At 31.7% G+C, this 17,302-nt stretch overlaps 2 protein-coding genes across 3 annotated transcripts; both read right to left on the bottom strand.

Moving 5' to 3' along the window:
• Positions 1–3,197: 3,197 nt before the first annotated feature.
• Positions 3,198–5,206, bottom strand: PKE1 (drought-related protein PKE1). Its single transcript, NM_001346454.1, has 3 exons — positions 4,980–5,206; positions 4,542–4,623; positions 3,198–4,353 (listed from the first exon to the last, which is right to left on the bottom strand). Exons 1-3 carry the CDS (start codon positions 5,001–5,003, stop codon positions 3,479–3,481), a joined length of 981 nt encoding a protein of 326 aa, NP_001333383.1. The 5' UTR covers positions 5,004–5,206; the 3' UTR covers positions 3,198–3,478.
• A 5,300-nt stretch (positions 5,207–10,506) lies between these two features.
• Sip1 (SNF1-related kinase complex anchoring protein SIP1) lies at positions 10,507–16,691 on the bottom strand. 2 transcript variants are annotated; one of them, XM_010322989.4, is made up of 5 exons: positions 16,170–16,691; positions 13,693–13,871; positions 13,416–13,578; positions 10,767–11,089; positions 10,507–10,669 (listed from the first exon to the last, which is right to left on the bottom strand). In XM_010322989.4, the coding sequence occupies exons 1-5, from the start codon at positions 16,356–16,358 to the stop codon at positions 10,666–10,668; spliced, it is 858 nt and encodes a 285-aa protein (XP_010321291.1). In that variant the 5' UTR covers positions 16,359–16,691; the 3' UTR covers positions 10,507–10,665. The 2 variants fall into 2 exon arrangements, with proteins under 2 accessions (XP_010321291.1, NP_001234538.2); NM_001247609.2 differs by having other exon boundaries at positions 10,507–11,089; positions 16,170–16,358.
• Positions 16,692–17,302: the final 611 nt, after the last annotated feature.

The raw sequence follows: 17,302 nt of genomic DNA on the forward strand, positions 1-17,302 counted from the left end.
ATATCATGTTACCACATATGACAATTGTAGATACTTTATTACTCTTGTAGATGACTACAGTAGAGCTACTTGGACATATTTGTTAAGCACCAAGAGTAATGCTATACAGGTTCTTCAAACCTTTGTTAACATGATAGAAAATCAGTTTCAAACAACTATAAAATGCATCAGAACAGACAATGGGTTAGAGTTTAACAACAATGAAACACTTAGGTTCCTGCAAGCAAAAGGCATTACACATCAGAAAAGTTGTCCTTACACTCCACAACAAAATAGCATAGTGGAAAGGAAACACAAATATTTGCTTGAAACAGCTAGAGCACTGCTTTTCCAGTCCAAATTGCCTACTAAGTATTGGAATGACTGCATTCTTACTTCTACATATCTTATTAACAGGCTTCCTTCTACATTCTTACAAAACAAATGTCCTTATGAGATGCTGTATAAGGAAAAACCAAATATAGTCAATTAAGATCTTTTGGATGTTTATGTTATCCCACATTACCTAAGGTTCATAGAGACAAACTAGAACCAAGAACCACACCTCATATCTTTATAGGTTATCCATCTGGAGTAAAGGGATACAAGGTAATGAGTCTTGCCACAAGTAAGATACAAATCTCAAGAGATGTAATTTTTCATGAAGATATCTTTCCATTTTCTTTCTCTTCAGATAATAACAAATTTTTCTCTATTCCAAAGACTTATCCTGAATCTTGTGATGCATTGTTAGATAATCATTTAGATGTAATTGATGATCACTCAACTCTGTCTCTCAACCCTCAATCTATACATCCATCACCTCCTATACAAACTGATGTACCAATCCCACCTATACCACAGAGAAAATCCAACAGAGAAACTAAAATACCTTTTCATCTAAAGGACTATGTTTTATCATTTCCTAATCCAAAGAACAACTCTGGTTCTAATACTGTTTCAAACACCAACCAAAATAACCTGATTTCTAATGCATTGTTCAGTAAATATAATCACACTAGTACTAATGTCATTGCTTCCAAAGGTCAAGTCTTGGTTGAAAACATTTGTTATGATAATGAACCACATTCATATGAAGAAGCAGCATTAATTCCTGCATGGCAAAAGGCAATGGAACAAGAATTTGATGCTTTACATGAGAACAGAACTTGGGATTTGGTTACACTGCCTGTGGATAAACAAGCTATTGGTTGTAGATGGGTATACAAAGTGAAGCATAAAGCTGATGGTAGCATTGAGAGGTTCAAGGCTAGACTGGTGGTTAAGGGATACACTCAAAAGGCTGGAATTGATTACACAGAAACATACTCACCTGTTGTTAAAATGACAACTGTGAGAACATTAATAGCATGTGCAGTGAAGAAAGGCTGGGAAATGTTCCAACTTGATGTCAATAATGCATTTCTGCATGGTGATTTAAATGAAGATGTGTACATGACAATACCTCAAGGTCTTGATGTGGATGAACCAGGTTTAGTATGCAAGCTTAATAAGTCTCTATATGGACTTAAACAAGCCAGTAGACAATGGTATGCCAAATTGACTGAAGCCTTGTCTCTTAGAGGATATACACATTCACACTATGATTATTCTTTGTTCTACAAGAAGTCTGAGTCATTAGTGGTGTTTGTGGCAGTTTATGTTGATGATATAGTCTTAACAGGCACAGATACATCTGAAATCACTCAACTCAAGATATACCTTGATGAGACATTCAAGATTAAAGATCTTGGTAGACTTCATTATTTTTTGGGTATGGAGATACTTGACACTGCAGGAGGGGTTCTCATTTCACAAAGGAAGTTTGCACTTGATTTACTGAAGGAATATGATTGTATCAGATATGCACCTTTGACATCTCCTCTTGATCCTAATGTTAAACTTAAAGCCAAAGAGGGAACTTCATTATCTGACCCTACTTATTACAGAAAGCTTGTAGGAAAGCTGAACTTTCTCACTAATACTAGAATGGATATAGCCTTCAGTGTTCAACAATTAAGTCAGTTCATGCAGGATCCCAGAACACCTCACTTGCAAGCAGCCTTTCACTTGCTCAGGTACATAAAACAAGATCCTACACTGGGAGTATACTTGTCAAGGGATCCTAATTGTGTTATGAAAGCATATTGTGACTCAGATTGGGCTACATGTCCAGATTCTAGAAGATCAGTAAGTGGATTCCTAGTGTTACTTGGAGATAGTCCTATCTGTTGGAAGTCCAAGAAGCAAGAAACCATATCACTCTCATCTGCAGAGGCTGAATATAGGTCACTTAGGAAGGTGGTAGGTGAGTTGGTGTGGCTGCACAGGTTGATCAATGAATTGACAATATCTCACTCTGCTCCCATTATGGTATATTGTGACAGTCAGGCTGCAATACACATAGCACATAACCCTGTGTTTCATGAGAGAACTAAACATATTGAGGTTGATTGCCATTTTGTACGTGACAAGTTGCAGGAGGGGCTTATTTCAATCCAACATGTGACCACAAATGAACAATTGACAGACATCTTTACTAAGACTCTTACTGGCATTAAACATGCTGCTATTTTGAACAAGCTGGCTGTAAGATCATTACCACCAACTTGAGGAGGGGTATTGAGAATTGTTAGTTAACAGTATTGGTGAGCAGGAGAGTTAGTTAAATTTTCTGTTAGTCACATGGTTAGTTAGTTAAGTCACATGATTAGTTAGGTAGTTGGTTATATTGTTAGCTAATGTGATCACATTTTTTCTCTGCTTCTTTGATGATTTTCATTTCCAAAACACTTGTATATAATGTAGGAGAAGTCATATATGAAAGATAACACAATAGAAAGAAATACAGATTGCTTCTCTCTTCTTCTTCTTCCTTTCGTCAATGGCAGTTAGTGAACTGCATCACTGAATTCATTAGAGCCATTAGAGCTCTTGACTCACTGCATCAGTGAGTTCTTGTTAATAATAATCCCACTTAAAGTGTATAATAACACAATTCACCTCAATCATTTTAAATATATATATATATATATATATATATATATATATATATCTAACATTGCGATGAAATGGTAAATATTCAATATTTTAGAAGGACATACTTTTTTTGAGGGGTAAATAGATTGGATGTGGCATATTTGTTTGTAATAAAATAGATAATTATGAAGAGAAAAAATTAATGTATTAATTTATTTCTACATTAATCAACAACTTTCTTAGCACCAAATTAATAAACAAAGTGCTTTTTATTAATAAACTTTTAAAGTAATTATGTAACAAGACGGTTAACCAGTAATCTGGTAACCAAATTATTCTCTCTTAATCAAATTTTCTTGTAAAAGTAAGTAACTTATATATTTATTTTCTATAAGTAATAAATCTATAATAATGACATACAAAAAGATAGCCATATAGATCCAAAGTTTGATTTGGACTTTTGGTGAAAAGGCCCAATTAAAATGTAAAAAGGGCCCTAGTATGGCCCAACATGTTAGATTCACATAATTGAGCATCCAGATGCATTCTCTTCACTAAAGTAATCACATTTGTTCACATAACATCCCTTTGGGAGTCCATAGGGTATGGGCCCGGGCCCGGGCCCATATCCGTATGAATATGTGTCGTAGCATGGTGGTGGTGGAGGTGGTTGTACTGGTCTTCCGTACCAATTATCATGATAACAAGGGCCTCCAGTATAGCCTTCGTAACATTGCCCACAACAATACATCCCCGGAGAGGGTTGGTGTGGATATCCTTGAACTGGCATCACGATCACTGGTTCTGGAACTGGCGGAAATTGTGGTTGTGGTTGTGGTTGTGGTTGTGGGGGAAGAGCTACTGGTGGTGCTGGTTTAGGTGCTTCTTTTGGCTTTTCGGGCTCTTTGGGCTTCTGAACCTCCTTTGGCTTTTCGGGCTCTTTAGGCTTCTCTGGTTCCTTGGGCTTCACGGGTTCTTTGGGCTTTTCAGCTTCTTTAGGCTTCTCCACCGCCACTATTTTAGGTTTTTCGGGTTCTTTAGGCTTCTCTACTACTTTAGGTTTCTCTGATTCTTTAGGCTTCTCTACAACCACCACTTTGGGTTTCTCAGGTTCTTTAGGCTTCTCCACGACTACTACTTTAGGTTTCTCGAGCTCTTTAGGCTTCTCCACCACCTTGGGCTTTTCGGGCTCTTTAGGCTTCTCCACCACCTTGGGCTTTTCGGGCTCTTTAGGCTTTTCCGATTCTTTAGGCTTTTGAGACTCTTTGATCTCAATGCTCTTGATTACTCCCCCTCCTTTGCAACACAATTTGTCACGAATTTTTTCAGGATTGCAACACAATACAGTAATTGTGATTATATTGGCCTTTTCATCATACACTTGGTCTCGAATTTCTCTTGTCCAAAATAATTAACACCAAAATCAAAAAAAAAAAACTCAGTTTTCATCCACACATATCTTGTCCTTATATTAATAAAATAATATGATAATTATTTAATGAAATATAAAATGAAAGAAAGTGACTTTTTTTTTTCAAATAAAAATTTTGCTAAAAATTAATAGTTGCAAAAAAGTGACTCACGAGGGAATTTGCAGAGAATTTTTTTGACTTTTTTGTAGCAGCTTGAACATTGAAGATCAACCTTTAGCATCATTATGGTAATCTATTTAACAAAAAACAAAAAAAGATATATATTAGTCGAATAAAATAAATTGTTACATATATTACAATAATTCAAAAAAATTAAAAGCGTCTGTTTCTCATATTCTTCAAACATACATTCATTCAGAGGCGAAGCTAGAACTTTTACTCATATTTTTCATCCTAATTACTAACTTTGGTCAAACTAATAACAATCCCTTTAGCTCCGATTCGACCACACTTGTGTCAAATCCTTTAAAATGCACTATTTTTTTTATAGAATCAACTTGTACCATTTAATATTTTCTCAAAATTCGAGCAACTAAAAATAACCTAGTTATATGTCTATAGAGGAAATTAAATAGTAAAATTACATACCTTCTCAGTATTGTCACCACCCATAGTTGAGAACTAAGAATTTTGATATTTAAAAGTGATAACTAATCTATGGTTTTTTGGGTAAACTTGAGAAGGGAAAAGAAAAAAAATGTAGTTTTATTATATAGAATGAATATGAATGATGTAGAGATGGCTTAAGATAGAGAAAGTTGTATAAAGTTGAAATTTTATGAAATCATCAAGATTGGTAGCTAGCCTCTATTGGTGATGGTGGTGGGGTAGGAGGGGAGGCTATATATAAGATTAGTTTTTTTTTTTTTTAATAATTATATTTTAATTTTTCGATTATTAATGAATTCTCATTTTGATTTTTATAATGCCTGAATAAACTAATTAAATAATATGTTTTTAGTATATTTATGTTAGACTAGTTTAAAATTAATTGAGTAATAAAACAAGTTTAATATATCACATTACAAATTTATTATATCAAGTATTTGATTCTTTCTATCGATATAAATATTAGATAACTTTTATATCAAACTTAAAGAAATGTTGAAAATATTATTTCATATTTTTTTCTTCTAAAATTTAAACCTTGATTGGCTATATTAATTGCTAACTATATATTCCCCATATGTGCATGTGATTTGGCTTTGATAGTCGCTCATCTCCATACCTTTGTCTCTAAGCAAAAAAAAAAAAAAGATTTTTTTTTCAAAAAAAATAATTAGGAATAGTAATAAAACTAGTACTAAGAAAGTGGAAAATAAGGAAAATAAAGCTTTAGTTTGGTTAGTGTAATAATGGAATTTGCACCCCACATGCTTGTTATAACTAACCTTATTTTGTGGTTCTTGAGATTTGCGTAGTATGGTCAATTGATCTTAAATACCTTTCAATGCTTCGATTTGAATACTAATTATAAAAATATGTAATTATTTTTATATTAGAAAATTTTCTTTAATAACAAGGAAGAAGATCGTAGAAAGTGAGGCTTAGATTGTTCATGCATATGAAAAGAAGACGTATGAAAGTTGAGTGAAAGCGTGGAAGTTAAGGTTGGTTATAGATGATTTTAAGAGAGATAGAGGTCGATCAAAGAAATATTGGAAAGATGTGTTCAGACAATTCAACATGTTACAGTTTTAGCTTACGAGGACATGACCTTAAATAGAAAGTTCTGAAATATATAGATTAGAGTAAAGGGTTAGTACGTAGTAGTGAGTTGCCGCGCTACTCGTTCATACGATCAATCGTAATATTTTTCATGTAGTTTCTTGTCTTTCAATTTTTGTTATTATTTGTTGTTTCTTGTAATTCAATAATCATATTATCTTGGTGTGGTTATTGTTAAGAATGTTTTGTTATGCTTTTACTTTTTTGTTAATTCATTTTCTGACTGTTTTTTTTAGTCGGGATCTTCTCGAAACAACTTCGCTATCTCTAAGATTGAGATAAGATCTACATATATTCTATAGTCTCAAACGCAAAATATGACGATGTTATTGTAATTATTCAAAAATGTGATATATATCTATAGGTCTTACATGATACAAATTAATTAATTGAAAATCTAAAGTAGGTATCTAACGTCAAATAAAAATTAAAAAAAAATGTTATTATGACTAGGTATTCTAGAGGATTCTTTTACTATTTCTTGTGTGCTTAACTTGAAATTCCATTTTCTTCTACTCTCTTATCATCAACTTATACCATGAAGTCATGAACTATTTTTAGAAGATAAAAAATAAAATTATGGGTAGAGAAAAGAAAATTTGTAAAGGAATTAATAATTTGGAGTATTGAATATTCATTGATAAAGTGAAATATTAGGTAACTAATTAATTGAATATTAAGATTTTCGTAAAAAAAAGTAATTAATGTTTAGTAGTATAAAATAAAATAAAAAATTATTTTTGTTGATATGATTAAAGTGATGTTTAAGAAATAAATATATTTAAAAATAGTGGATAAATAAAATTAAATAAAAGGGTAATAAAGTAATTTCAACAAAAAGTAAGAAGAATCTGAAATTTACACATAAATTACATTCGCCGAATGTGTTTTGTGTCTTTCTTTCTCAACTTAATTATTGTCGAGTATAAAATAAAAAATAAATTATCTTTTCGTTATATAATAAGAAATAATTATATTTTTAAAATAGTGGACAAATAAAAATAAAATGATTTCAAACAATCAATAAGAAGACACCGAACTTTACCATAAATCGCAGTCGTCGAATACGTTTTATGTCTTTCATTCTCAACAATTATTGTCGAGTACAATATATATATATATATATATATATATATATATATATATATATATATATATATATATATATAAGTAATAAATAAAAGAAATAATTGTATTTTATTTTTAAAAAAAATGGACAAATAAAATTAAATAGAAGCGATAATAAAGTAATTTCAATAATTAATAAGAAGACACTGAACTATACACACACACACACATATATATAAGTAATAAATAAAAGAAATAATTGTATTTAATTTTTTTAAAAAATGGACAAATAAAATTAAATAGAAGCGATAATAAAGTAATTTCAATAATTAATAAGAAGACACTGAACTATACACATAAATTGCATTCATCGAGTGTTTTTATCCCTTTCTTTCTCATCTCAATTATTGTTGAGTATAAAATAACAAATAATTATATTTTCTTTATATAATAAAAGTAATAAATAAAAGAAGGCATTATATTTTAAAAATAGTTAACAAATAAGACTAAACAGAAAGGATAATTAAGTAATTCCAACAATAAATAAAAAGTCAAAAAAACTTATATATAAATAGCATTCAACGAATTCATTTATGAGCAACTTTCACATAGCAAACAAAAAATTCATATTTGTATAATATAGCAAACTTTGCATAATTGTGCTCCATAGCAAAAATAAAAACTGTATAATTCGCTATACATATACAAGTGTATAATTCGCTGGCCTAAATTGTATAATTCGCTAGCCTATTCCGCTGCAATTGTATAATTTGCTTTGCATTAGTTGAATCGAATTAAAATGTATGTATATTGCATAATTATAAGTTTATAGCAAAAAGATATATGTTTTTCTCGCTTTATACAAAAACAAAAACACAATATATACACTTCTGTTGTATAAAACTAGAGAAAATTGTATTTCACTGCGTATAATTCACAATTGTATAATTCGTTGGCCTTTTTCTCTGCAATTTTTGAAGTAAAATGTTTGTAAATTGTATAATTAAGTGTATAACACGAAGATATACATTTTTGCATGTGTATATACAATTTTCTCTCGCTTTATATAAAACAGAAACAGAATTATACACTTCTGCGTATAAAGCGAGAGAGGCGAGCGAGAATGGAGAGTGGCGAGCGAGATTCCTGGGAGAGAGACGCTGGCAAATTTTAGATAACATTTGCTATGGAGCACAATTAAATCAAACCCTAGCTATTCTATTTAATTTAGGTTATTAGTTTACTATTTTATATAATTTTCTCTTCATTTAATGACATCTTTTTCCGCTCTATCTATTTAGATATCTAAAAAGAGTTTTTAAAATTTTTAACGACATGGCCATGGAATAAAGTATAATTAATTTTATTCTTTTATCTCCTTCCCAAAAATTCATGATTTTTCTTAAAGTTATTAAAACGAATATTATTATCACATTTTGTCACTTTTTGGACTGTACAGATAACAGAATTCTAGTACCAAAATAAAGGCTTGAACTTCATTGCACATGGGAGGTCTCATTCCAAAAGTTAAGTTCTCAAAGTATAATTTGTTGTTAGATGCTTTCGTTTTATAGCATTTCACCGCTTCACCGGAAATTTCCTTTATTTCTATTGTTTTTTAGTTTGATAGTTTTTATCGTCCTATCCAAAAGTGCCGAGAGAAAATTGAATTTGGTTAGATAATAACAAACAAAGAATCAATTTTTAGCAAAATATAATAACTGATATTTGTAGATTGAAATATAATTAATTTAGATTTGTGTTGTTATATGAGGTCTATTTCAACAAACTCTCTCTGTGAGAGTTAGAATTTAGTTTTTTATACCTAGTACTTGCCGAAGAATAAAAAAATTCTTATTCAATCCGTTACAATCCTTAAAAGTTTGAATATAATTTATTATGGACACATGTAATTAGCTTTAAATTAAAAAATAATAATTGAGAAAGAGTTTTATTTTAAAAATATTAAGTTTCATACATCGAGGTAAATATTATTTATTACACAATCAAGCTAAGTCACTTTATATGAAATATAAATATACTTTATGATAAATATTAATTAGTACTTAATAAAAAAATTAATAGTAAACTCGATATCATAAACTATAATGCATTATTAATACTTATTAAAAATTCCCGATATATAATTTAAATATTTTTTAAATTTAAAATTATATCCAACTTTTTGCTTTGAAGCATTGAAGTTATACGTATATATTCTAGTAAATAAGAAAAATAAGTTTAATTAAAAAAAAGAAAAAGTTTCTTTTTCAAAAAAAAAGTATAAAGAACTTGAAAAAAGTTTAGTATCATTGAACATAATAGATTCCAATTTTTTAAAATATATACTACCCCATATTTTTGTTTGTCGGTGTATACACATAATACTGTTCATGTTAATATATATGTTTTATTTTTCTTGCGATCTTCATCAAAAAAAAATTACGTGGGACGAATTTATACCGACGAGATATATTGATAATATCAAATTATATATTGGATAATAAACAAGACTTTATTACTTATTAAGTGTAAATAACATAAATTTAGAAAATATAAACATATTTTTTTCCGCATAATTATTTTATATATAAAATTTATCGACTCAATTAATTTTAATCGATTGCAATAGGTAATGTAATGTCTGAATCAATTTACTGTAAAGCTCTGAAATAATTAATACTAATGGCCCATTGGTCTTTTTCATATCGACATAAGTTAAATAAAGTTGTTGGCTTGAGTACTTATCATTAAATGCCTTTAAAATTTGTGAGTAAACTGTATTTAAAAATTAAATTATAATTTATTTTAATTAAGTATCTGAACGTTATAAGTTTTTTTCTATCAAATACTTTTAATTCTAATTTTAAGTTTTTTTTTATATATATATTTTCAAACGTTCATTACGACATTTCTTTTAGTAATACACATTAATCTTAATAAGCAGTAAAACCTGATAAATTTTTCAAGTAAAGATAATGTATGAATGTAACTAATTGAAATGTATAATGAGTATTTGAAATGTCATGTAGAAAGACATTTAAAATTAAAAGTGTTTAATACAAATATTTTATTATATATCTAAATATTCGATTCATGATTCGAATTTATTAATTTAAGAGGTCATTGATGTACTATGCCAAAAACTTTGTACATTCTCTTTTGAGAAATACAACTCAGCTACTCCACAACACAACCACGACACGACTTTTCTTAGACTTCATTTGTAAGATCACACTAGATATATTATTACGATCGGCGTAGATCATATAGAGCAATATCAAAGAAAGCAAAGTCATATAAGATGTAGTTCATAAGATTAAGAAAGAAAAAGAATTGGAATTGATCAAATTGTATGTTAAAAGAAGAAAAAAGGGGCAAATGAGAGATGGAAAAGTAAATGAAGTGACAATCAAGCTTTGCTACAATATAAACTTCTAAACATTACCTCTATTGTTCTTCTTCTCTTTTTGGCCTTTTAACTGCAGAAAACATGAACCAACTTGACTTCTAATATTGAGCTACGAGTACTCGAGTTATTTAAGACTATTGTAAAGACAAGTTGATCGAAATCTTCACCTCTGTATTGACTTGTAAAGAACCACAGTAACGTATTTGGACAGGAACCGGTTAGTTGAACCGAGTGCAACCACAGAAGGGGTACTCCTATCTTTCTGCATGTAGAGATGGTTAAGTACCACGTGCTGAGGTCTTGAAAGCGGAGGTGGAATTTCCATGTGAGATGGAGAAACGTTCAGCAAAGTCATCTGTAGATGGGGTGGGACCACGGGTGGCTCCTTAGCGTAGTCCTCGGATACAAGGTGCAAGTTGTTGTAGCTGGAATCAGGGGACTGAGGAGGTTCGAAACCAGAAATGCTTTCGATGTCTTCTGGAACGTAATCCTGCACATTGCATCAGTTAGTAAGGACACAACTTTGTCAAGATATAGCACGTCAATGCAAAGGAAAAAAACATTGATATGGCGAGTGATATGCCCATCTGGAAAACTTAGCAAGTTGAATAAGACTGAGATGATTCATTCAAGAAAGGTTTAGCCAAAACTAATTGTAGAACACCCCGTGTCATCAACAAAGTCGAGTATCATGCTTGTACTTTTTCTTTCTGATAGGGTAAACCCTGCCCTTCAGAACTCACCTATCTAGGAGCCGCTGGTGGAACTCTCTCACTCTGCTCCCTTTGACTCGAATCCAACCAAAGGTTGGTTGAACCACGCCATAAAGGTGGGATAGTCTAGGAAAGAACTGTCCCTGAAGAGGGTCTAGACAGTGGCAGAGCCAGGAATTTTACTAAAGGGTGTCACAATATAAAAGAAAGTAGACACATAGAAAATAAGGGGAGTCAACCTATAGTATATATACATAAAACTAGAATTTTGACCAAACTAAACAGTGTAATTTTCCGGCTGACACCCCTTAGCATAAGGTGGCTCCTCCACCATTGGGTCGAGAGTGCTGGTGTTTAAAATATAAATAAGAGTTGGAGCGGATCATGTTTCTTTTGCTGCATATTTAACCGTTACTCCACAAGTGTGATTAGTTTTCATCGAAGTGCTCGAATGCCCTTTAATCTAACATGAATATCTACTCTAGAAACAAATCAAGTTATGGGCATCAAAGTGAAAAAGGGAATCACACAATTACAGAAACTAAAGGACTCGTAAACAGCCAAGAATTCACTTTGCAAAGTGGATGTTGGGGTTATGTTGTATGCGTAAAAGGTTTACAGGCCTGTAATGAAATTGCAACAAATCAATATGTGAAAAATGTGTAAATATACCCTGCTTGTTGCCTAAGCCATCCAAGATTTGGTGGATGAGAATGAAAGATGACTAGAAAAGAATAGGTTTGTGGCCATTTGCTTGCAGGCAAACCGTGTGAAGAGCCATGATTTCAATACTGAACGGAGAAGAAACAGAGAAGAAAATATGGATCTAAAGTGGAAAAGTATCAGTCACAGCTATACGCCCCTGAAAATAATCACCGAGGTTAGGCTGCTTAAGGCACTAAAGAACAAATTTCACCAAAGAAAAAGTTCATCTCTTCACTTTGAATCTAAAAGAAACGGGTATCAACACTTAACAGCTTTCCCCATTCAAACGACTTACCCCCATAAAGAAAAATGAGAAGGTATTCTAGTTTTACACAAAAAACATAAAATAGCACAATAAAGATTTTAAAATTCTTACACATATTCTATGCAGAAGCACAAAATAATAAAAAAATAACACAAATTAAGATAGACGTTATGGGAGAAAATTGAAGATGTCAAAATGTTTACACTGGATACAGTGACTCGACGAGAGAGAGATTATTGGAGAACACCCACGGCATTAGCCATACCATATGGCCATCAAAGACTAGAACTTCTCTTTAAAGGTAAATGAGTTAACATGTCCTTTAAGCAACATAATGACTTTTAAAAAATGTAATGGATGCAATTCAAAAGAACTCTTAGTAAAATTCCCTATGATTCTTCTTTAAGAAAACAAAGGACATATTCAGGCATTGACTTAATGATCTCTCACCATATTTTCTATCACACAGACATGAACAGACTAGACACTTGAGTGAAAGCTAAGTTTCAGTCTAAGATAAAGCAAAACTCAGCAGAGATTCAACCAGCAGACACGTAAAATCTTTTTCCATATCATTTTTAAAAGTCAAATTCTTAGACAGCCGAAGATCACAGGCATAAGTGCAATCCATGAGGAGCCAAACAGAATTTCAAAAACGTCTTAATTCCAATTATCTAAAACTATATGTATAAAAACGAGCCATGAAGAAATAACTCATTCAGAAGGAGCTCCATTCAGAAGTGTCTCAGTCTCATCATGTTTGAAGTCATCTTTCATATTTGAGATGTGAGTATAAAAGGCAGACACTACCTATTACATGTAGGCTAGCTCTCTAAAGTGTCGCAAATTACCGGATTAAGCACACAGATCTAACAAAAACTTGTTTCATGAAGAAGCATGAAGTTTCCGATCAGGCAATCACACTCCTCCCACGTTTTATAGACAACACAGCTTAACTTGGTGAAGTTAATTTGACTAACATATTATATCCAGTAATGTGTTTCAGGAGCCTCGAAGAAACCGTACAAAATAAAACTAGACTTCGAATTCAATGGATTACTGAAAATGTAGTAACAACCATGACAACAGGATGAAAAAAATTGAAAAAAGAAAAAACAGGATGGCAAATGTACCTTCATGTCTAAAAGGTTGTAAGTATTCCCTGCTTCATCCTGAACACATGGCAAGTCAGGGGAACACCTCCATTGTCCGTCAACTATAAACCTATATTGGTATACCCCTGAAGGAAGCACCTTCAAAATGGTGAAATCCTTCCCTGATTTTTGCAGAGGCATCCTGGAAAGAGTTTGAAACTTCAACGTTAAACTTGCAACCTTAACACCAAAATAGAGATCATGGATGAGGAAATTGTCTTTTTGCTGTAGAACGTGGAAGAGAAAAACTTATAACCTTGACTTCCAATTATCCCATGATCCCTCCACAGCAACTTCTTTGCCATCAAGAGTCCAAGATATAAGTGTTGGAACTCCTTGCTCGTCACAAGGTTCCTCATAACCTGAGGTGGTTTGTGACCATGAAATGCTTGGGCCATGCCCCTCATCAGGTCTCTGTAGAGGAACCACTGGCATCTGGGCAGACATTTGAAAACCAAATGATGTCGGTCATACAAATCATCTCTTTTCAGATAAATCAACATGAGACATTAGACGAACTTCAGAAAATGGAAAACATAGTTTAGCAATCTCTTAAGGAAGCAATCCAGATAAACCATGTAGTACTGATGTATAAAGGTTTATTTTGAATAAACCAATTGAGCTTATAACCTTAACGTTTCAAAAAAAGAAAAAAAAACTTAACATTTCAAAAACAATTCAGATTTCAGAACTACAAAACAGTTTTCACTTATCATCAAAAAATTTACAGCAATTTAAAGTTAACCTTTATTCAGAGCTAATTGTCCACAGTTTGAATATGAACCACAAATAACTCTCAGTCTAAATCTACCTACGCAATCAGCAACAACACTAACGTCTCAATCAGAAACTACTTCGGTTCAGTTATATAAGTCCTCACACTCATTTCATATTGTTTTGACCCATATCACTCTAATACTCAAAAATATTTTGAAAAACAAATAAAAGAAGGGAAGATAGAAATACTACCCCCTTCAACCCTCATTTCTGAGAAAGAATGCAAAGGGTAGCAACTGACCCCACGTCGAAACAACAAAGGTGAATGGGAAGTCTTCACATTTCAAAATCAATTCAGATTTTAGAAGATAGTTTTCATCAAAAAGAATACCAGCAATTTAAAGTAATGATCTTCATTCAGATCTATAACCATCAATTGCATAGTAGCAACATTCATGTGTGAAATGCTAAAAAGTTTCAGTTTAAATCAACTTAAGAAAAAGATACAATTTTACGATCAGATAGCCTTAACATTTCAAAAACAATTCAGATATCAGACTGCAGAACTAGAAGTTTTTCCCAAAAGTACAGCAATTTTAAGAAATGACCTTTATTCAGATCCAACCATCTATAGCACAGTACACCATTCATGCATGTACCACAAAACAGATCCAGTCTATGTCCTACCTGATTCCACAAACTTCAAGCAATTAGAAAGACGAAAGATTAAAACTTTACACCTAAACAAGCACAACAACCACTATGCCGCGATCCCAAACAAGTTTCAACCAATTAAAGAGAAAAAAGATTTGAACTTCACATCTACATAAGCAACAAGAACTAATATGCATCAACTCCTAACTAGTTGAGGTCGGTTATATGAATCCTTATTATTCATTTGCTTCATTTGAACCCACTTCACTATATGGCACAACCAGTTAGATAGAAAAAATTAAAATTTTGCCCCTAAAAAAGCATAACAACAACATCATGCGATCACAAACAAATCTGAACCAATTGAACAGAAAAAAGATCATTTACACCTACATAATCAACATCTAATATGCCTCAAATCCTAACTAATGGAGGTCTGTTACATGAATTGCTTCATCTGAAAACACGTCATTCCAAGCAATTAGATAGACAACTATTAAAACTTTACACCTAAACAACAATCCCAAACCAGTTTCAAACAATTAAACATTATAAAGATCACTTTACACCTACATAAGAATCAACAAATAAAATGCCTCAAATCCTAACTAGTTGAGGTTAGTTGCATGAATCCTCAATATTCATTCGCTTAATTTGAATCCACTTCATTCCCAACCATTAGATATACAACGATAAAACGTTACACCTAGTCAAGCACAATTACAACAACTACACCGTGATCCGAGACTAATTTCAACCAATTAACAGAAAAAGATGTGAGCTTTACATCTACATAAGCAACAACACTAAATATGCCTCAAATCCCTAACTAGTTGAGGTTAGCTACATGGATCCTCAATATTTATTCGCTTCATTTGAATCCACTTCATTCCAAGCAATTGGATAGACAAAGATTGTTAACAACAACAACTACGCTGCAATCCTAAACTAGTTTCAACCAATTAACTGAAAAAGATTTGAGCTTTACACCTACATAAGAAACAACACCAAATATGCCTCAAATCCTAACTAGTTGATGTCAGCTACATGAATCCTCAATATTCATTCGCTTCATTTGGACCCACTTCATTCCAATCAATTAGATAGACAAAGATTAAAACATTACACTAAAACAAGCACAACAACAACAGGCGATCCCAAACTTGTTTCAACCAATTAAACATAAAAAAGATTTGAACTTTACACCTACATAAGCAACAAATATACCTCAAATCCAGCTACACGAACCACTTCATATCAATACAACCAAAAAAAAATGAAGAACAATAAGACAAAACAAAAAAGATATAAAACAACCCCTCCACCCCACATTTCCAATACTAAAAAGGTTAACAAACTCACCTCAGGTCTAAACATCAAAGGTGAACGAGATGCCCTAGGACTGGACGGTGGAGATTGACCCATAAACTCTCCATCAACCTGATGAACGGCCATGATATCTTGGACCCCACCAGAATCAATCCCATCAACCCCTTCAACCCCAGATGGGATATTGCCCTCGTTTTCTTCTCTTCCATTAACATTCCCCATTTTTATTTTTTTTGAATCTTTAACACCACCCACAAAAAACCCACTTCAAATCTACAAAAAAGATTCTTTTTTTGTATAGTTTTTATTAATACATTTCACCCACCACCACTATATATGATTATTAAGGACAAGAAGTAACTAGATTTATAATTAAAAAAAAATTGAGATTTTATTTGGCTTTTGTATTTGTGTTTTCTCTATGATTATTACGGGATAATTGAGTTTTTGCGAGATGAGTGAAGTGAGGAACACACAGAATAGCCGGTAAAAGAAAGGCACAGGTGAAAGCAAATGTGTGTGTACGAATTTGAAACTAATTTAATTGCTTGTGTTTATGCATAATTAATCAAGTTTAACAACACGTAATAACTTACTTGTACCAAAATTTATGCTAAATTATATTTATTAAAATTTTAATAAAAGTATAATATCATATCTATGTAAGAAAATTATTTTTTGATAAATTCTCGTAAAAATAGAGACAATAATAAATAAAAAAGAACATACGAGATAATTTTTCTTATCTAACCATTATCAACTATTATTAAAACATATTTCGAAGTTGAAAAGATTAAGTTTTTAAATAACAATTGTTAAAAGACGCATGGTAACTTAATTTGTCCTAAATAATTTTTCTATAGAGATTACTCATTAATTTCGAAGCATGTTTAGATAATTAGTTTTCAAAGAAACAGAAACACCTTATTTTTTTAACTATTGTCTTATTTTTTTAAAAAAAATAATTTAATTTCTTTAATTATCCGTGTGGAGTGTCGTTTGATGCCAATTTTAAATTAAGAAAGAGAGTGTATACCGTGTACCATCAAATACTAATTGAGGTTTGTATTTGATAAATTCGTGTAGTATTTGCTACTTGTATTGGAGCTCGCAATTGAGATTCACTCCTCCGACATCAAAGGATAAAGCATCTCCCAAAAAAAATG

The sequence above is a fragment of the Solanum lycopersicum genome, chromosome 5, assembly GCF_036512215.1.
Source record: "Solanum lycopersicum chromosome 5, SLM_r2.1".
In the NCBI taxonomy this organism is placed as follows: domain Eukaryota; kingdom Viridiplantae; phylum Streptophyta; class Magnoliopsida; order Solanales; family Solanaceae; genus Solanum; species Solanum lycopersicum.